The 20,666-nt window shown below is 46.0% G+C and overlaps 1 protein-coding gene across 1 annotated transcript; it reads left to right on the forward strand.

The window, feature by feature from the left end:
* The first annotated feature begins 3,122 nt into the window (after window positions 1–3,122).
* TNFAIP3 (TNF alpha induced protein 3) lies at window positions 3,123–19,031 on the forward strand. Its single transcript, XM_027551677.1, has 9 exons — window positions 3,123–3,451; window positions 6,797–7,106; window positions 10,412–10,602; window positions 11,239–11,386; window positions 11,543–11,713; window positions 12,625–12,805; window positions 13,936–14,825; window positions 15,893–16,074; window positions 16,830–19,031. The coding sequence occupies exons 2-9, from the start codon at window positions 6,812–6,814 to the stop codon at window positions 17,112–17,114; spliced, it is 2,343 nt and encodes a 780-aa protein (XP_027407478.1). The 5' UTR covers window positions 3,123–3,451; window positions 6,797–6,811; the 3' UTR covers window positions 17,115–19,031.
* Window positions 19,032–20,666: the final 1,635 nt, after the last annotated feature.

The following is a 20,666-nucleotide window of genomic DNA, read 5'->3' on the forward strand; positions in this document are numbered from 1 at the left end:
ACCCTGATGCTGGGAGGGATTGGGGGCAGGAGGAGAAGGGGGTGACAGAGGATGAGATGGCTGAATGGCATCACCGACTCGATGGACATGAGTTTGGGTAAACTCCAGGAGTTGGTGATGGACAGGAAAGCCTGGCGTGCTGCAATTCATGCAGTCGCAAAAAGTCAGACACGACTGAGTGACTCAACTGAACTGAACTGAACTGAAGGCTTGCCTGGAGAATCCCATGGACAGAGGACCCTAGCAGGCTACACTCCATAGGGTCACAAAGAGTTGGACATGACTGAGTGACTAACACAGGCTTTTATATCTCTTTGATTTCAATGCACTACCCAGATTTCCCCAATTTTTTATCTCCTTTCCCATAAGGAGAGTTTCTCCTTCTATACTCTCCTTTCCTCTTCTACTCTTTGTTTCTGATTTACCAAGAAAATTTTGATTGGTCTTGCCCATGTGTTAAATACTAGAAAGGGAAAAGTGCAGAGCCAGAGCTCTGATTTAGAAGGTGGAAAGAACAGTAAAAGCTAGAGAAGGGCAGGGCTAAGAAAGCATCCTCATAGAGACCATCATTCCAGTGGTAGAATTATGGAAATGGAGGTAGAACTAAACTGACAGTTACAGACCACTCTGCCTCTGACTGCCATGAAAGAAAGTGAAGTCGCTCAGTCATGTCTGACTCTTTGCGACCCCACAGACTGCAGCCTACCAGGTTCCTCCGTCCATGGCATTTTCCAGGCAAGGAAACTGGAGTGGGTTGCCATTTCCTTCTCCAGGGGATCTTCCCCACCCAGGGATCGAACCCAGGTCTCCTGCATTGCAGGCAGACGTTTTACCATCTGAGCCACCAGGGAAGTCCTAACTTTCTGACTGCCATGACCTCATTACAAATCCTCATCTTGGCAGACAAGATGGTACAGCAGTGATCTCAGGACAATTGGAAGTGACAGATATAACCATGGTCTTTCAGGCTTGTTGCTCCTGTTATTGCATTCCTAGCTCATGAAACCAGAGAGCAGATGTAAGCCATAAAAGGGATAATGGAAGCTACAGGGGAGATGAGGGGCCATAGCCAGGCAGCAATGCACAGGAGCTGGCAAATTCTGTTTTCAGAAGAGCACAAGGAGAGAGTGGTATGAGGACTGGGGATGCTCTTTTAAATCCATCATCTTTTATCAGCTTTACTAGCTCAGAAAGTTTCCTGAGGATAAAACCAAGGCCTGTCTGGCTCCTAAGACCACATGCTGCCCCTGGCCAGGGTCCATGTTTTGCTAAATGACTGCCATAGGCTCCTCAGGCGGGGCCCCTACAAACAGGGGCCCTGAGACTTTAAATCTTATAGGCTCTCTTCTGAGAGTGATTATCAATAGTCAGGACCTAACAGTGTGGGTGTAAGGCAGGCCCAGGGCCAATCATGTCTCTGTCACTGACTGTGCAGACTTTGGGCAAATGGCTTAAACTTCTTAAACGTCAATTTCTTCATCTGCAAAGTGGAATTGTGAGGTTTAAATGGCAGAATGCAAACAGCCTACAACCTGGCATGTAATAAGGACTTGATAAGTATCATCATTACTATATGCTTGACTATCCATTGTTTTGGTGTTACTTGAGTTGAAAACACTTGTGAATGAGAAAAGGACAAATATCAGGTTAGGAGTTGGAAAAAAAATTCCAGTCATTGGTTTCAAATGACCAGCACAAGCCTTGGAACTTTAGTCACTACTGACTCTCACTTTTAAAAGCCGCTGGAAAAGTACCACCCTCCATGCAGACTCCACCTCATTCTCCGCAGGTTCTTACTTCTTAGAAAAGGAGTATGATTTTCTAACTCAAAATCTGAGATATATGTCCTGACAAGTATTCTTAAGTCTACAAGAGGACAATGGTACAGAATACTTCAGTCTGGTTGTAGTTTAATCATGCTAGAAAGTGAGCCCAGTCAAGGGGGACACCAAGGCAATAAAAGGACTTATTTAGTGGCTCTCTCTCCACAACTCCAAGATGGCTGACACCTATTTCCAAAAGACACTGGCTGGGTGAAGACAGTGCTCTTAGCATGCTACTTAATAGGAGAGCTTAGTGATAAAGAACCAGCATGCCTTTGCAGGAGATATGGGTTCCATCCCTGGGTGGGAATATCCCCTGGAGAAGGAAGTGGCAACCCACTCCAGTATTCTTGCCTGGGAAATCTCGTGGACCGAGGAGCCTGCCCGGCTACAGTCGATGGGGTCGCAAGAGTTGGACATGACTTAGGGATCAAAACAACACCAATCAAGAATAAGAGTAATAAGTATTATCAGCCATTGATATCTTGGGGAGAACTATTATCAAGATCCCCTAAAAGGACTCCGAATAACAGCTTAGGGGAATGTGGCAAGGACAGTAAGGAACAAGAAGTGATTTGTAAATTGGTATGATACCTGAATGTGATGCCACCCGGACCCTTGATACACAGAAATGGAGATGGGGAATCAATCAAGTGAGGGAGGGTGTTGGTAGCGGTTTTGATTCCTAATTTTATCTAAGTCTGGTTTTGCCCTGTGAATTTCAGGGCCGCGAGGTCTGACGTCACCTCCAGGTAGCCTCCCACCAGCCTGGGGTCCGGGGATGGCAGGAATGCAGCGGGTGAGGACCAAGAGCTGTGACTGCATATTTTTCTCGAAATCCCCCCAGGGGCCCAGAGTTGGACGCTCCCCTACGGGCTCATCACGTGTGCAGCCCAAGCAGTGCAAACCCAGCAGAGATCTGTGGTCCCCGGGCACTAGGGTGGTTTTTAGGGTTTTCTTTCTTTATGATTTCCCTTCTTGTTCTCCACAGTTGATGATTTTCTGCAGAAAAACGGCTGAGAAAAAGAACCTATTTCATTTCCAGTTCCCATCACTGCGATTTCCACATGGATGTGACGTTCAGTCCAGCTTCCGAAATGCCCAGGTGACTCACGCGGGGACACCCCGGGGCGGGGCGCAGGAGTTTCTTTGGCTGCGCGGCGGGGCGGGGCGGCGGGGCGGGGTCGGGGCGGGGCAGAGTGCATCTGGCTTCCCCGCTCCTGCTGCGCCTCCTGCGCCCCCTAGCGGCGAGATCAGGGCCCCGGGAGTCTGGGGCTCGTGTCACGTGACTGGAAAGTCCCTGGGTGGAAATCCCCGCTGTCCGCGGGCGGTAAAACAGAAAGGGAAAAAAGAGAACTGGCAGTCGGCAGCCTTCGCGGCGGCCAAGTGCGACAAGCTAGGAGGCCGTGGGGGCGGAGCGGCGAGAGCAGCCGCCGGGAAGACTGCGGTGGCAGCAGCAAAGGAGATCTACACCCCCCGACCGGCCCGCCGGAGAACTAGACCGAACCAGGCGTCCATGGGGAGCCGCCTCCACCCGGCCCCGACCCGAATTGCTACCCCAGCCTGCGGCGCACGCTTGTCTTGACCTGGACTTGGGATTTCTGAAGAGGATCGCGCGGCCCGAAGAGGTAACCCCGCGTCCCTGTGCCGTCTGCCACGGGCTCTCCCGGGACAAGGGCTGCGAGTGCGAATTTGGCAGCGACCCGCGGGCTGGCCCGGTCGACTTGGCCTTGGTTTTGCTGCTGTCCCAGAGGGAAGTTTGTTGACCCCTGTAGGTTCTGAGCTGCTGAGAGTGGAGGTGGCCGCCAGATGTTGGGGTGACAGCCCGTTTTCTAGGATCCAGCCAACTGTTCTTGCAGCTCATGCAGAGAACTTGAACGGCAGCTGCTTGGGGGAGAGTCGCCCCCGGAGCCGCTTGGTCTGGATGGTCATCGGTGCTTTGCTCTTCGGCTTGTCCATTTTGGAGTCGAGCTCTGCATGCTTACGGCCACGTAGACCTTGCAGAACCGCCTGGCCTCTTTCCAGACTGCAGCACCGGTCCAGACGGGTGGGATGTCGCAGCGGCAGCAAACCCTAGGGGGCGGGGGACCCGGTCAGCTCTCCTTTCCGGGGAGGGCTTGCAGACACTCAGAGTGCAGCAGTGTCAGAGAAGTATGCATGGAGCAGGAGGTCGTCCGCCTGCCTTGGGGGGGTGACTCCAGTTTAGAGCATCTGCAAGCCCCTACCCCCAAGTCAGACTGTCTTTGTCAGCCGGGGTCGTCCCACATCCTGCCACCTGGCCTTTCAGGAAAGCCGTGGTATTAAGTAAGGAAGGAGCTCAACTCTTGTTGAGACCGCTTTGTTTTCAGTTCTCCCTGCCTCTGATCTTTCCTCGGAAAGCCACTCTGGTCAACTCTCTCAGGGCAGCCTTTTGGGAGAACCGGTGTTTGAGTCTTCTGGACCACAGCCCCAATGTCCCAGATTATTAAGCAGCCAATTACTGCTTCATTCATGTGTCCTAAGGTCCTTCTTTATTTTTTTCAATTCTTTGTACAATTTTTGAGTTTTTGAAGTAGTACTTTCTGAAAATTTAATATCTGTTGGTAGGCCAATGAAGTATCAGAAATATGAAAAAAATGTTATGGGTGATATTGTCTTTGCATATAAAGACATTACATTCATAGCTCAGAAATTCTTTATCACAAGTCAGATTATTCTTTAATCTTAAGTGTGGAGAAGTCTAAGTCCTGGACACTTAGGCAATGGGTATTGATTTCTTTTAAGGAGGCAATGCTGCAGGCCATTCAAGGCTACACCAATGAATGAGGTGACACTGGACTGTCAGATATTGACATTTGCATGTCTTGCCTGTGGTTCTAGCGCTCTCTATTTGAAAGATCTTAGGTGCAGAAGAAAATAATAGAAGAGTCAGAAAAGCAAAAAGAGGCTACACCTCGTTTGTTTCGGATCTTCTTGCCTGTTTCCATGTGAGAGCAGCAGGCACTGCAGCCACAGGTGTGGTGTTGTGAGATTAACAAGGGGGTGGGTTTAGAAGACCAGCTTCTAGGCAAAGCCCTGCTCTGGGATGGTGTGGAACCTACCTGAGCAGGACCAGTACCACAGGTGCTGTAGCTGGAGACTATGATGGTCATGTGACTTCATGCTGGGGAATAAGGTTATCTTTGATCTTTTGCCTCAGCATCAAGTTGATGGTCAGGCAGTAGAAGCATGTGGTCAGGCCATGCTTGCTGAGTGATGGATGGACAAATGAATGACATCATGAAAGAGGCTTTTGCCATGCCACCAAGGGGGGAGCACGTGTGATGTTTTTGTCCCTTAGTCGTGTCTGTGGCCTTACCATGATTTTGCCCAATTCCACCTGCAAGGAATGTCTGACGTCAAAAAGGAGAGATTACCATTTGACCCAGAGAATGACTTCTTCCAGGCATCATCTAGCTATCAGATTAAGAATCTAAATCTACCACAAGAAGACTCCTCAGAAGCAACCTCGGAGTCATCTAGTCCACCTGTCTTCCTGGAGTGGGCCATGAGAATTTAGACCATTTTATCAATGTCTTTAAGAAAGCTGAGACCTACCCAGGACAGGCTTTCTTGTAACATACTTTTCTTCTCCTTCTTAACTTGGTTTAACTTTCTCATCTAGAGTCTTGCCCTAGAAAACAGTATGCTACAGGACTGGGATTAACAATCACAGTGAAACTTCCTAGAGGCTCTGTTCGTGCTCGGAAACTGTCTTTGTCCTCAACTTGGAAATTTGGATGGATGGCAGGGCACTCTGCTCAGGGTCAGTGAATGTCAGCTGGCTCTCCACAAACAGATGAGCTGTAAAGTCCCATGTTAAATCAATTCACATCTTCCCATGCTATTGTCATGGATTGGAGATGCTGGGGTTATCCCCTTCCTCTTTCATTGGTCCTGAGTGGCCCCCTCTGGCTGCAACTTCTTTCCTTGTCTGCTTCCAAACTTGTATTTCTTTCCACTGGTTGATTGTGCTTGAAGATTTCAGGATGAAAACAGGGTGAGAAATCAATCTGAGTATTGGTAGCTGGAAGATGATGATAAAATTGTGTTGGCAGTTGAGTTCAAGTAGTCCAGTTAATTCCATCATTACATAGAATATAATTCTGTGCTTTTACTATCTGCCCTTGGAAGTGTAGGATTTATTATTCTAGTATTGTTATTATTCTAATTATTCTTCTGATGTTGTAACGTTCAGTGGAGAGGTTCTGAAAGACTGCTAACTGTTTGCTCTTAAAATTGGAAAGCATCTTGCTAGGAGTAGACTTTTTTGTTGGTTATAAAACATTCAATTTAACTCTCTATGTATATATATAAATAGCATTTTATAAGTAAATGCTTTATAAATGTTCCTTTTGGGGACTATAGAGAAAATTCCAATTGACAGCCTACATAACAGCATAAAATTGCAGGATTTTCCACAAAATATTTGTTGTCTTTCCAGTATAGGGAGGGTGTGCTTGAAAGAGGTAAATCAAGACATGGACTGAAAAAAAGGGTTGCTTGGTGGTGCTCTTAGAAGAGGAGCTGACTTGCCAGGGCTACACTGTGCCTGTAACCAGCATTCAGGGCACCTCAAATCCAGTGTTTGCCCCCAGAACAACATCAGGATGAGATGGGAGTTTCAGTCAGTTAGAAGGCACCGTACCTGTTGCTGACAGACAAGCTTGGCTCCCTGACAAACATTACTGAAAACACGGGTTATTCCCCTCCTCCTCATTGCCCACTCCTTCTCTTGTTTAGACTAATCTTTAAAAATGATGTAACTTAAAACTGTCCAGTGTGAGTTCATCTTTGGGGCCAGCTAGTATCCTGGGAGTAGAGGTGACTAAGATCTTTTGCCTGCTGCTCAGGGTGATGACAAGATCAGACGGTGGGGTTTCCTGCAGGCAGGTATATAGGAGTCATATCAAAGTCAGACTAACGGCGTGGGGTTTTCTTTCCCTCCTCTTCAGGTATTGGAGAGCACCATGGCTGAGCAAGTCCTTCCTCTGGCCTTGTATTTGAGCAATATGCGGAAAGCTGTGAAGATACGAGAGAGAACGCCAGCAGATATTTTTAAACCTGCCAATGGAATCATTCACCATTTTAAATCCATGCACCGATACACTCTGGAAATGTTCAGAACTTGCCAGTTTTGTCCACAGTTTCGGGAGATCATCCACAATGCTCTCATTGACAGAAACATCCAGGCTTCCCTGGAAAGCCAGAAGAAGCTCAACTGGTGTCGAGAAGTCAGGAGGCTTGTGGCACTGAAAACAAATGGTAAGACGTGCTTTTGTCTAGGGGTTGAGGTGGCTCCTACCATGCTGGGTCCCTATTTATTAAAAGGCACCAGCCCCAATTCAAATCTCTTAAGGCTATAGGTACCTTAGTATAGAGACACTCCAAGGGGCATGTGATGAAAGCAAGCTTGCTGTGTGAGTATTTAAATTAAGGGTGATTTCTAGTGCATGTTAGAGAGCAGAGCACACTGAACCTTGGAGAATGTATTTCTGGACACTGTGCGTTACATGTATGTGTAGGGTATGTATGTATGACTTCTGTATCTAATTCTTGTGACTGTTTAATCATCTGTGAAATACCCTTCCCTTACGAGTAATGGAAATATCAAAAGGCTTTAAAAAGTTCAGAAGAAAAGCATGGTGTGAAAATCAATAGTGTTTTCCACTGTCATTAGAAAATGCTCATGATGATGGCCTTACACTTCTTGAATTGATGGCATTTTATGGGTTAACCAGTGGCTGTTGTCAGCTCCTCCCTTACCTAGGTTCTGCTGCCTGCAGTCCCAAGATACTAACTAGACAGATAAACCTGAGTTCTTAGTGCAGGTTTTAGTCCTCTATTTCATTCTTTTTAGGGATTCCTAGTACTGTACTGCATTTCTTGCTATCTGTGACTGTCTGCCCAATGGCTGTTTACAACTCATTGCTGTTTCCTGTTCTAAACTTCACTGTTTTTTTTTTTTTTTTTTAATTCTTTCCTTTGAGCAAGAGTATGCACATCACAGAAACATTCAAGCCTAGTGTTAAATGTAGAAACAAAATTCTACTTTATAAATGTAGTTAATTGTTACAAGAAGCAGTAGACTGCTTATTGTCTAGGTAAAAGCAGGAAACTCTTGCCCTTAGATCAGTGACAATCCTAAACCATCCCAATTATTTTGGTTGATATACATCTGAGGGCAAAATAATACATCTTCATTGACAGTGAGACCAGATGATAAGTATGTTAACTTAACTAAATGAATTGGTACCTTCACTTTGGCCGTTTTTGACTTGGGTAACTTGGCGCTATTGAGGGACATGACTTTTTGCTTGGGTTGTGGGGGTTAAGTGCATCACCTCAACATTGTGCTTTTATTTTTGAAGCATAGATTCTTAGAAGCATAGAAAACGGAGGCTACCTAGTGTTTACACTGGTTTTGGCATTAAATCAAGAGATGCTTAGAAGTAGGTAATTATGTTAAGTCATCATCAAGGGGTTTATATTCCTGACAGTCTGTGGTTTTAACTCTCCCATTTTGTTACAAAAAGAGGTGGAGTCAACTTTGGGAGAGTTGAAAAGAAGAGATTCTGCCAAATTAGAAATGTGGTAATAAGAAAAAAACCATTTTATCATGAACTGAACTGAGATTTTAGGTTCAACTTGCTCTAGTTCCTTAAGGAAAAAAATGGAATATAAAAAGTAAATACTTGTCTTGCAAAGATACGCATTTAAGTCAAGGATCATGCTACAAATAAAACTACAAAGCAAGTGCATTTTGATATCATTTTCTGAGAGATGGGGGTTTTAAGTCTCAGAGTCCTTTTATTTCACCACTTACAAGAAAATTCTTTAAAATTCTGGAAAAGGAAGAAAAAATATTTAGGGGAAGAGGAAAACAAACAACTTTTCCTTTCTGATTTTTATTAGCACCATTTTTTTTTTAAGTCTTCCCCCTATAGGAAGGCTCTTCAAAGTCAATGATCTATTTGGGGAGGGGGTGATTCACAATTTGCATTTGAGGATATGAGACTGCGGTGAATGAGGAAGGGAGTAGGTGGTATAAAATTGAAACTTCATTTGAAAAATTCCAGCGTCTATTGGCTGCAGCGATTTCACTTGTATAATGAGTAGCCCTATTCCAGCTCACCCTGACCACACCCACTTGGAAAGTCCAGGGTGCACTTCGCAGTTTAAATGTCTACACACCAGAACAAAAAGTACAATAGCTGTTGCTCAATTGCTAGTCAAATAACTTAGCACTGGGGAATTCCAGATGTTACTTAGGGAATTTTATGCTGGTGCATCTCAATAAAGAACTGAAAGTAAGCACAAGAAGAAGAAAAAAAGCCTTATCTTTGCTCTAGATTTTGCAAAGGGGAAATTTCAACAGCTTGCAATTGTTGCCACACTTCTGCCAAGACACAAGGCTTGAGCGATCTTTTTGGTTCATTTGTTTGAATGTTTATTTAGCTTGTTTTTCTGACTATGTAAACTGAAAGGATATTGGCTGTGGATATGTTTGAGGGTGGTGGTGGTGTTGTTGTTTACAGTTTAATTAGGATATGATAAAATTTCAAATAGCTTCATTGTCCCATACAGCAATGTAAGGAAATAATTGAACTTTTCTTTATAAAAACAATTCTGCAGTTCCCAGAAGAGCCTAAAGAGTTAACTTTTTTAATATTAAACATTTCTCTGAAACGTTTATTCTTTGGAGGCAAAAAAAAAAAAAAATGTCATTTCATGAGTTGTGGATTTTTAACCTATAAAAGTAACAAAGTGACAGTAAAATTAGACCTATCTTTTTCTCAAAAGGCTCAGAGTTCTTAAAGTGCCATCCGTAAACACTGACTCAATTTTCAAATGTAGATATCTAGGCACCCTTTAATTCTGAAAAGTGACTCTAATTGCTAACAAGCAGGTTCACACAAGGCATTTATAGGAGGTGGGGGTGAGCAGGCTAGTAGGTAATTCTGTCTCAATCCCATTTTATAAATCAGGAGAGGAAACTCCCAGGCCCTGCATGCTGTGGTGGGGTGGTCAAGTCATTTACCCCTGAGTCATGGCCAGACGGTCCCTGTCTAGTAAGCGGAGCCAGAGCAGCTTCCTGGTTTGAGCATGTTGCTCTGGGTGTTCTCTCTCAGGGTCAGAGAGCAATAGGACCAGCATCTGAGCCAGAAAATCAGGGCTTGTTAGAAAGGAAGGGACTTTAGAGATCATAACCCAATGCCCTCATCTCACAAAGAGGAAAAATACTCAGAGGTTAAAAAATTCCCCACCAAGGGCAGAGCCAGACTGGAGTCAAGGTCTCCAGACTCTCAGTCCTTGGTTCCTTGGGCTTTGTTAGTAGCATTCATTAAACAGAAGAGTTATAAGAATGATTTTTTATTTTTCCCTTAAAGCTGTCATCACCTAGTGAAATATTACCAGCTGGTCCTTTGACTAAGAAACTAAACCATTGGCATTTGTTCACAAGCACTACTGGGTCCCCACTCATAGTAGCAGAGAGGCTGGTTTATTCTGGAAACCTCTGCTAGGCCTTAGATGTGGATTGCTAGAATTTGCTTCCCTTCTGTCCTCAGGTGACGGAAACTGCCTCATGCACGCGGCTTCCCAGTACATGTGGGGTGTTCAGGACACAGACTTGGTCCTGAGGAAGGCGCTCTTCAGTACCCTCAAGGAGACGGACACGCGCAACTTTAAATTCCGCTGGCAGCTGGAGTCTCTTAAGTCTCAGGAATTCGTGGAAACCGGGCTTTGCTACGACACCCGGGTATGTTGGGGTTCCTCCTCAAGCGTCTATTGACAGAGCTCCATGGTGGGAAAACTGCACCTCCGACCAGTCCCTGCTGTCAGGGAGCATATGGTTTGCTGGGTCACATGAACTTGGCTAAGCAGAGTCAATGGAAAACACCAGAAACCTCCCGTGGGATGAACCCAAGGCCCTTGTCACTGCTGGGAGGCTCCCAGGCAGCATCTTCCCAGCTGGAGAGTCATTTTAGAATGATCTTTCTGATCACGGGTTTTCCTGTGGCATTTTGGCTGTTTGGGGGGTTTGATGACCCTTCGCTTGCTTTACTGAGCCCGCCAGTCAGATTCAGAGGGTGCCTCCCCATCTTCGGTCACAAGGCTGGGACTTTGTGCACAAAGAGCTTGTCTTGGTGCTTCAGCAGGGATTTTTCTGAATGCAGGTGCTGTCCCCCTGCTCCTCTGCTTCTGAGTTTGCCTTGAAGTGGGAAAAAGTAAAGGAACAAAACCAGAATTGGGGGGAAAATGGGTGATCATTTGAGTGATGATCTCAAGAAAGGGTAAAAGTAAGCTTAGTGATACCAGTGAATAATTATAGAGTGGAGCCAAAGTTGTTTTTTAATGCAGAGTACATTCAATAGTTTCTTTCCTCTCCCCTTAGAATTGGACCGATGAATGGGATAGCCTCGTCAAGATGGCATCCGCAGACACACCTGCGGCCCGAGGTGGACTGCAGTATCAGTCACTGGAAGAAATACACATATTTGTCCTTTGCAACATCCTCAGAAGGCCAATCATTGTCATTTCAGGTGAGATGCCTGCTGATGGCTTATCTGTATTTAGGTGCCTTTCAGCTTTAATCCCTTACCTCTTAGCATGACCCAAGTTCCAGGTGACCACAGCTAAATGGACTCCCGTAAAAAGTCTCAGAGGGCCTTATCTTTTCTTTCTCTTTCCTTAAACAGACAAAATGCTGAGAAGTTTGGAATCAGGTTCCAATTTTGCTCCTCTGAAGGTGGGTGGGATTTACCTGCCTCTGCACTGGCCTGCCCAGGAATGCTACAGATACCCCATTGTGCTCGGCTATGACAGCCAACACTTTGTACCCCTGGTGACAATGAAGGACAGTGGACCTGGTGAGAAAACCAAGTATCTATTCACATATGTAACTGCTGGTGAATCCTGCTACACCCTGTTCTTACTGAACGTCAGGGTTTGCTCTTTGGCTCCTTTTTGAAAGCCTCATTTAAGTATATTCAGATCAGATCAGATCAGGTCAGTCACTCAGTCGTGTCTGACTCTTTGCGACCCCGTGAATCGCAGCACGCAAGTATATTAGTTTTATTTAAATATAGTATTCTGTCATTTGTTTGATTAGCAACAATAATGCACTAATCATAATGCCCCCCCACCCTCGCTTATTTTGTGTGTCGTTTGGGACCTACTTTGAGCATGTTAGTGGCAAATAGGAGATAATGTCTATTACAGCCACCGTTTCTTAATTAACCCATAATACAGTGCCTGGCCTCGGGCAAGTAAATGTCTGGCAGGCTAGCTATTACTGTACTAGCTTAATGTGGAACTAATAGGGTACTTTATAAATGCTTTAGGTACAATATTTTATTTCATTTCATCTTCACAGCATCCATGTGGATGCTATAAGCACTGATAGCCTTACTGTACAGATGAGGCACCTGAAGCTCAGAGAAGTTAAGTAACTTCCCTAATGTCACAGAGCTAGACAGTGGCAGAGTCAGAATCTGAACTCAGGTCAGTCTGAATCTGAAGTGCAGTAGTTTAACCAATAAGACCTGCTGCTTGGAGGCTGCTTTATATTCTGTGAACTTCCTGGAAACAGTGTATTTTATATTAGAGTTTAGCACAGTTTGTTTCCCCATTTGATTTTGTGGCTAGATAATACTTTTCCATTCTGTAATTGTATCCTTTCTGCATTTTCAAAATGCAGCCGTTTTATGTATATATGACCTCACACAAAATCTTGTTTAGTAGAATCATTTTGCTTACCTGTTATTTCTTTTTCCCTCAGAAATCCGAGCTGTTCCACTTGTTAACAGAGAGCGAGGACGATTTGAAGACTTAAAAGTTCACTTTTTGACAGATCCTGAAAATGAGATGAAGGAAAAGCTCCTGAAAGAGTACTTGATGGTGGTAGAAATCCCCGTTCAAGGCTGGGACCATGGCACCACCCATTTAATTAATGCTGCAAAGTAAGCAGTTTGTTTTTGGCTCTATCCTGTGTCATCTTTAAGCTGCTTCTGCTCAGAGACCAATAGTAAAGTTATTTGAAGCCAGTTTCCTCCAACGTGAAACAAATTTAGGGGCTTGTGTGTGTCAGAGACAATCAGCTCAAGCAGCACGGACTTTAGTTTTCAAATAAAAACAAGGAATTTTTCCAGAGGATTGTCCTGTGTATCTGGATGCTTGGAAGCCAGCATTGTGGCTTCAAAAAGTGCGTTCACATCAAGGATACTTTTTTTTCTTTTAATTGCCCTAGTGCTAGACTAACAAGTGAAAATTCTTAGAAACAAAAGCCTCATTCTCCTGGCTTCTGGGTAAGGCAGACACATCACATGCAGGCCAGGCTGTAGAATGTGTTTCTGTAGCAGCCACATGAGTTGGCCACGTGGATCAGGGAGGAGAGACCCAGAGTGCGGGTTTACAGGTATCAAGATTGTAAACACTGGCTTGATGATAAAGAGATGCCTGTTTCCTAGAACTTGAAGTGCACAACACCGAGAAGGCCTAAGCTAAACAATTTCTTAGCGTGGAGATGAACAAATTTCAGTGAGTCAGAAGTCAGTACAGAGTGCCTGTGGGTGCGTCCGCCTCTTAGTTACTGCTCATGGCAGTTAACGCTGATAGGCACCACATGCACATTTAAAATTAATAACAGCAAAATACAGAATGCAACATTCCTGTATAGTTTGTGCTGGAAAGTAGACTCGTCCCAAATGAATACCCTGAATAATGTTTCAGTAGAAATCTGATCTCTGAGAACTTAGATAGTAAAAGTAACTGTTTCAAAGAGGAATAGAGTAAGTATAGCAGCAATCCACAAGTAACCCTTTCTTTAGCATTATCTGTAATTTGGGGTGGACCAAAATTAATTAAATGAGACTGATTCTCAGGATAGTGATGTCTTCTCAGCATTACTGGACTGTGTTACGTTAGAGGTGCAAACTATCACAGACTGCATTTCAGTGGGTAGGTAGAAAGTTATTGCCACAATCCATATTTTCAGCTTGCTCTATGAGCCAAGGATATACAATTGTGTGTGGGTCTGTGTGTGTGTGTGTGTGTGTGTGTGAAGTCTCATATTTTTCCTTTTGTTCTTTAGGTTGGATGAAGCTAACTTACCCAAAGAAATAAACCTGGTAGATGATTACTTTGAACTTGTCCAGCACGAGTACAAGAAGTGGCAGGAAAACAATGAGCAGGGACGGAGAGACACACACCCCCAGAATCCTCTGGACCCTTCCATCCCCCAGCTTTCTCTCATGGAAATCAAATGTGAGACACCTAACTGCCCATTCTTCATGTCCGTGAACACCCAGCCTTTGTGTCACGAGTGCTCAGAAAGGCGGCAAAAGAACCAAACGAAAGTCCCAAAGCCCACCTCCAAGCCGGGCCCCGAGCTGCTCCCCGGCCTGGTGCTTGGGACCTCCCGGGGGGAGGTCTGGAGTCCTGCGGAGCCTGCCGGAGGCCCCCACTCAGCCCCTCCGACAGCACCCAGCCTCTTCCTCTTCAGCGAGACCACGGCCATGAAGTGCAGGAGTCCCGGCTGCCCCTTTACCCTCAACGTGCAGCACAATGGCTTCTGTGAGCGATGCCACAATGCCCGGCAGCTGCCAGCAGGCCACCCTGCAGACCCCACACGGCTTCGCGACCCGGGCAAGTGCCGAGCCTGCCTCCAGGATGTCACCAGGACGTTTAATGGCATCTGCAGTACTTGCTTTAAAAGGACTACAACCGAGGCTGCCCCGAACCTCAGCTCCAGTGGCTCCCTGTCCTGCCACCAGCGCTCCAAGTCCGACCCCTTGCAGCTGGCCCAGAGCCTGTCCCCACACGCCTGCCGCAGAGCTGGGCCTGAGGCGTCCCCAGCCACACGGACTCCAGGGGACAAGATGGGGACCAGCAAGTGCAGGAAAGTGGGCTGCATGTACTTTGGGACCCCAGAGAACAAAGGCTTTTGCACGCTGTGTTTCATCGAGTACAGAGAAAATAAACGTGAGTGTGACAATGGGTTTCCTATCCTCTGTTTAAAAACTCCCGAGTAGAAGGCTGTATGCGCCTTAACTTCAAGAAGGGAGCCCCTCTGGACCGTGGGGGAGAGTGTGGCTTGCCTGGGGGCAGAATCCCAGTAGTTCTTCTAGCATGCTTGGAAGTAAAAGCACAGAATAGCGTGTTCCAGGACCCACAGAACTCTGTGCAGAGTTCAGAGGATTTGTTTTATAAGGTCATGCGATGCAGTGTTTGTAAGGTAGAGTTCAAACAAGACTTCTTTTGAAACTCAAGCGAACTAGAGAAAATTCAAAATCTGAAGAGCAGTAACTGAAAAGAGGGCTTCCCTAGTGGCTCCAATGGTAAAGAATCCACCTTCAATGCGGGAGACCTGGGTCTGATCCCTGGGTCGGGAAGATCCCCTGGAGAAGTGAATGGCTACCCTCTCCAGTATTCTTGCCTGGAGAATTCCATGGACAGAGGAGCCTGGTGGGCTACAGTCCATGGGGTCACAAAGAGCCTGACATGACTGAGCAACTAACACTTTAGAGCTTCCCTGGTTACTCAGAGAGTAAAGAGTCTGCCTGCAATGCAGGAGACCTGGGTTCAATCCCAGGGTCAGGAAGATACCCTGGAGAAGGAAATGGCAACCCACTCCAGTATTCTTGCCTGGAGAATCCCATGGACAAAGGGGCCTGGCGGGCTACAGTCCATGAGGTCACAAAGCGTCAGACATGACTGAGCGACTAACATACACAGACAGCTGGCAAGAGGGCTGTCTCCACTGACTACATAAGAATGCCTTTGTGGTTTTTGAAATATCAAATCTGAAAGAAGGATGGGCACTTAATGTCTCTGCTTGTTCTGTGGCTGTGACGTACCCGTACAGCATGTTCCAAAGGGAGAGACTTGTAGAGTCAAAGATGTTTTAATTACAGTGTTATTTCTGTTGTTTATTTTGCTGAGTGTATGAAAGGTTGCTCTCCTAGAGCGCAACCGGCCTAATCTGTGTCAGTAAACTGTCCTGCTGGGTGGCCCATAGGTGTTCCTGATGAGCCTCCACTCTCTTGCAGATTTAGTCACTGCCTCCGGGAAAGCCAGTCCCACAGCCTCCAGGTTCCAGAATGCAGTCCCCTGCCTGGGCAGGGAATGTGGCGCCCTTGGTAGCACCGTGTTCGAAGGATACTGTCAGAAGTGTTTCATTGAAGCTCAGAATCAGAGATTCCATGAAGCAAAAAGGACTGAAGAGCAGCTGGTGAGACCTCTCGAGGGACTTCCCCCTCTCCTGCAGGCCCGGCCTCCTTCCCAGGGTGATGAGCGGGCTTTTCTCCCTGCCGAGTTCCAGGGAAAAACCAGGGGAAAAGTCAGCCTGGCCCCCAGACTTGGACGTGCAGCAGTTCCTATTGATTTTCATGGCCTAAGTTTACTTTTGAATTCATTTGAAGAAGCAAATGAAACTAGCCATGGAATAAAACCCATGAATGCCTCTGAGAAGCCAGATGGTGATCAGAGACTTCTTGGATTTGTAGCACAAGTACAGACCTCTTAGTGGCCAGCAGGCTCCTTAACTAATAACTAATCCTCTGTCATGAGATCCGAGGAGGAAGCAGATCGCCCCGGGTGCCTCCACTTACTGGCCAAAAGAAAGCAAGCATTTATTGATAGATGCCTTGCCTATTGGTTGTTGGATGGTAGGGAATGTCTGAGTGACAATAGCTTATTATTCACACAATTACTATTCATGCGATTACCATTCATGCAAACAGAAGCTGGCCTCTGTGTTAGGGTTGGTGGTTCCCCTGGGCCTCCCTGGGGCCAAGGTCTGATTTCATGGGATGGGGAAAAGCGGTCCTTGGAGACTCCAGCCCACAGGCTGCCACCTGTCCCCTTGGGCAGGCAGATGCCCCTCACTTTAGCGGGCCCTTTGTAGGACCCACACTGTCAGTTGAACAGGGCACCGTGTTCTCCCTGCAACACATGATGACAGTTCTCTCTGCTCTCTCCACCCAGAGGTCAAGCCAGCGCAGAGACTTGCCCCGAGCCTCACAGAGTGCCTCCAGGTCCAAGTGTGCACGGGCCACCTGCCGCAATGTGCTGGCCTGCTGCAGCCAGGAGCTCTGCATGGAGTGCCAGCACCTCGGCCAGCGAGCGGGCACCAGCACCCGTCGGCCAGAGCACACCCCCGAGGAGCCCCCAACGCAGCGCTGCCGGGCCCCCGCCTGCGACCACTTCGGCAATGCCAAGTGCAATGGCTACTGCAATGAGTGCTTTCAGTTCAAGCAGATGTACGGCTAACCCAACCCAGGGGGTCAACCCCAGACCCGGAGGGGCCTAGAGCCTTAGCCCGTGGGGCGCCCCGGTGCCACTCCCGAGGGCCCTACCCTGCAGGCTGGGCCTGGGCTGTCTGTGAGCCGGGGACGAAAGAAGCGCTCGGTCACCGGCCAGGAATCTGAGCAGAGCGTGTGACGGGCCGCGGGTTGCACAGGGTCAGCCCGGAGCTGCTGCTCCTCCTCCCCTTCCGAGCAGAAGGCTGGGAACCTCCAAGCCAGGACAGCCCCACCATCTTTAGAGAAAAGAGAAAAGACGCAGGATCCGGCTGGACTGGGAAACCCAGAGCCAGTCCCCTGCCCTCCCTCAGCATCTCTCGGAGACCAGGAGCTGAGGCCTCAGGGCCCGCAGGCCCTCTGCTGGAAACTCAGGAAGCTCAGGGAGCACAGGCTCAGACACAGACTCAGAGACAGACTCAGAGCATCAGTCAGTCGCGGTTTCGCCCTACTGGCCTCACTCCTCTCCCACGGACACGGCAGAAGCAGAACCATCCACAGACGGTGATGCTGAGGCTGAGCACGATCATAAAGAAAAGCAAACCAGCTGCTCTTTACAATATGCACCTTTCAAGACTCAGAACAGCGGGCAGATGTGTAACTCCTGGTTACGGCTGTCTTCACTTCTAGAGTTAACTCGAACTGAGGTGTGCATACATTGTGTACATATACCACGGCCCCTTATATTCTGTATGAGGGAATTTTTTTTTTTTTTGGTCATGTTGAGATGCTGCCCTAGAGGTTTTAAGTAAGAGGACTGACTAATAATAATAACCTATTTTCTGGTTGTTGTTGGGGCAGGAACTTCTCATAGACAGCTTGCGTGAACTCCACTGGCTGCTCTGTGGAATGGAAATTCCTGTGTAAATCACTTTATTTATTTTATTACAAACTTTAAGGTTATTTAAATGAAGATGTTTCTTCTGGTCTTCAGAAAATGCTTGCTGTAGTGTCCTCTTGAGATAAAATAAGACTGACTATCAGAAGCAGGCAAGTTCCTGATAACGGTGGGGGAGTCACCTTTCTCCGTGCACTTTGCTTGCCTTCCCTAGGAAAGAAACAGTCTCTTCCACAGTAAATCTATTAAAATCTCACACTTTCTCGTGAGACTTTTGGCTAGAGCCACTTCCCAGCCCTTCAGTGAGAAGCCATTCTCCACAGTGTATAAATGGTTCTGTGTATCCTACCTCCTCAGAGAGACGATTGGGAAGGAGCAGAGATGCGATCGGGGAAGGTCACGGGGAAAGATGTTGCCTTTGACGAAGGGTTTGTTTGCTGTGTTGATGCTGCGTCCTGGGGTGCGGAGCGGTGACCTTGCAGCCAGCTTAGCACTGGAACAGCACAACCTTGTAACCATGAGTATGAGGAAACCTCTGTCTGTCTGTGGCCCGCAGCTTCTCTGTGTGTTTTGCGTTACTGTCATAGTTGTGCTAGGAAAAAAAAAAAAAGAAGGGAAGCACATTGTCCCCAGAGGTAAAGGCTGCTATTTTTTTGTTGTTGGTCTGAACTTATGACCTGAAAATCTTGCCTAATGCTCCATAGCCTTTACTGGTCTGACATGATGTGTTTTCCTCTTGAAAATCCATACACCTTTTCCCTTGGCATATCCCTTTATGTCTTTCTAAAGATTTCAAATAAACGTCAGTGTTTTCATTTAGTTCTTTTAAAGTTTCTATTTTAATATTTTATGTGTATCAATATTTTCATTCTTAATGTGAATAAATGGAATATTTATGCTTATTATACAGAACATTTGAAATTTGCACATTTAATTGTCTCTAATAGAAAGCCGTTGACTCTCCTCTATTGGCTTTCTTCAAGTTTCCCTAAATTTAAATGTAACTTTTCACAAAAGTCAAAATTAAAAAGTAAATTATTTAAGAGTAAATTTGGATGTTTTCTATTTATGAATGATGAAAGAAAAGGGCCCCCCATATTAAGATCATGCTTCCCAGTTGTTTCAATGTGCACCTGGTCAGGGGGTACATCTCTCTCCCATAGGTAGTAAGAGAACCTGCTCTTAAGGGTAAGGCCTCTGGTTTAACAGGGAAGATACTGAGGCCCAGAGGGGAAGTGGGCAGGACCTGCCAGTGCCTGTTCCCATGAGATGCAAGGTCCCTGTGCTCCTACGAAGGCTCCTGCCCTCAGCTTTACTGAAGTGCAGAGAGCGAAGACAAGAGGGAGGAGCAGAGAGAGACAGAGAAGGAAAGAAATCAGAGGGGAGGAAGGAGTGTAAGACTCCAGGGTCAGATCTCAGAAGAGGTGACCTACGGCTGTGGTGGCCGTGAGGACTGGTTACCCCAGTGTCCTGGGAGATTATAAATAACCCAGTCTTCCACCCAATACAAGTATGCCCATAGAATATCAATGCTGAAGAACTGTGCAGCTCCTGGGATCTTTTTTTTTTTTAAAGCTCCTCAGGAGATTTTGATCATCAGCCATATTTTAGAATCATGCCTTTAAAGAAATACTTATAATATTTTTAAACTTACTGTGGGAAATTTTGACATACGAGAAGTATGTTGTTGAGAGTACAAAGTAGTTGAGTGTTATGAACCCTCATATGTCCATCCAGTTTCAACAATCAACACCTTGCCAAATTTGTTTCATTTGTCACCTTCTCTCTCTCTCTCTCTTTTTTTTTTTTGACTATTTCAAAGCAAATTTCAGATACTGTGTTCTCACACTCACCAATACATCAAGCACATATCTCTAATCTATAAAATTATGTTCTTTTTCTATAACCACCATTACTACCCCCGGCTAAATTACTTTTAATAACATCCAACCCTAAGTATGTATTCTATAATAATTTTGCAGATTGTCCACTATACAGAGTCCTATTGCTGTGGGTTACTAACATTTCTTAAGACTCTTTTATTCTCTAACACTCCTTCTTTAAAATACCATGCTATTTGTTAAGGCAATTAGGTCATTCGTTCTGTAGCACAGCTCACATTCTGGATTTGGTGTTTTGCTTTCTTCTGATGTCGTTTCACTTATTTTTTGAGACTTCTTATTAGATTCTGGTTCAATCAGACAAGAATTGTTCACAGCGATGCTGTGTGTATCCCAGCCTGTCTGAGCTCTATGAATGCTTACCCAGAGGAATCACAAAGCCTCAAATCGGCCTCTTTTCTTTTTCTCCATTCTTCCTCCATCTCTCACCTGGCTTTAAAAATTACAATCCTTCAATCAGCATGATGAACATAAGCATTTGACCATAAGTCATCAGGATTTCTAAAATAGGAAGTGACTTATAATTAGCAAATTATCTGACTCAGAGAAATGGCACACAGACCCACATAGGGCAGGTTTGGAGGGCAGCGAGGGAGCCACTTGGGGTACATTCCAGGCCGGAGCAGTAGATGGACCTCGGGTCTGGCAACCCTATAAAGCCTGTACACAGTTTTCTATTAGGGTGTATACACTATTTTTCCAAAGTGGAAACAGTGGCTTTCTCCAAAATCTCAAATTGATGACTTTCCAAAAACGCAAAGACCTAGGCCTAGAGGGCTGAAAA

Source organism: Bos indicus x Bos taurus, chromosome 9 (genome assembly GCF_003369695.1).
Source record: "Bos indicus x Bos taurus breed Angus x Brahman F1 hybrid chromosome 9, Bos_hybrid_MaternalHap_v2.0, whole genome shotgun sequence".
Lineage (NCBI taxonomy): Eukaryota > Metazoa > Chordata > Mammalia > Artiodactyla > Bovidae > Bos > Bos indicus x Bos taurus.

Bases quoted from the DNA above. Each gene is read 5' to 3' on its own strand.
- TNFAIP3 (XM_027551677.1), top strand. From the start codon at position 6,812: ATGGCTGAGCAAGTCCTTCCTCTGGCCTTGTATTTGAGCAATATGCGG. The intron at 11,387-11,542 runs GTGAGATGCCTG...TTCCTTAAACAG, and splicing joins GCCAATCATTGTCATTTCAG to ACAAAATGCTGAGAAGTTTG. The intron at 14,826-15,892 runs GTGAGTGTGACA...ACTCTCTTGCAG, and splicing joins CGAGTACAGAGAAAATAAAC to ATTTAGTCACTGCCTCCGGG.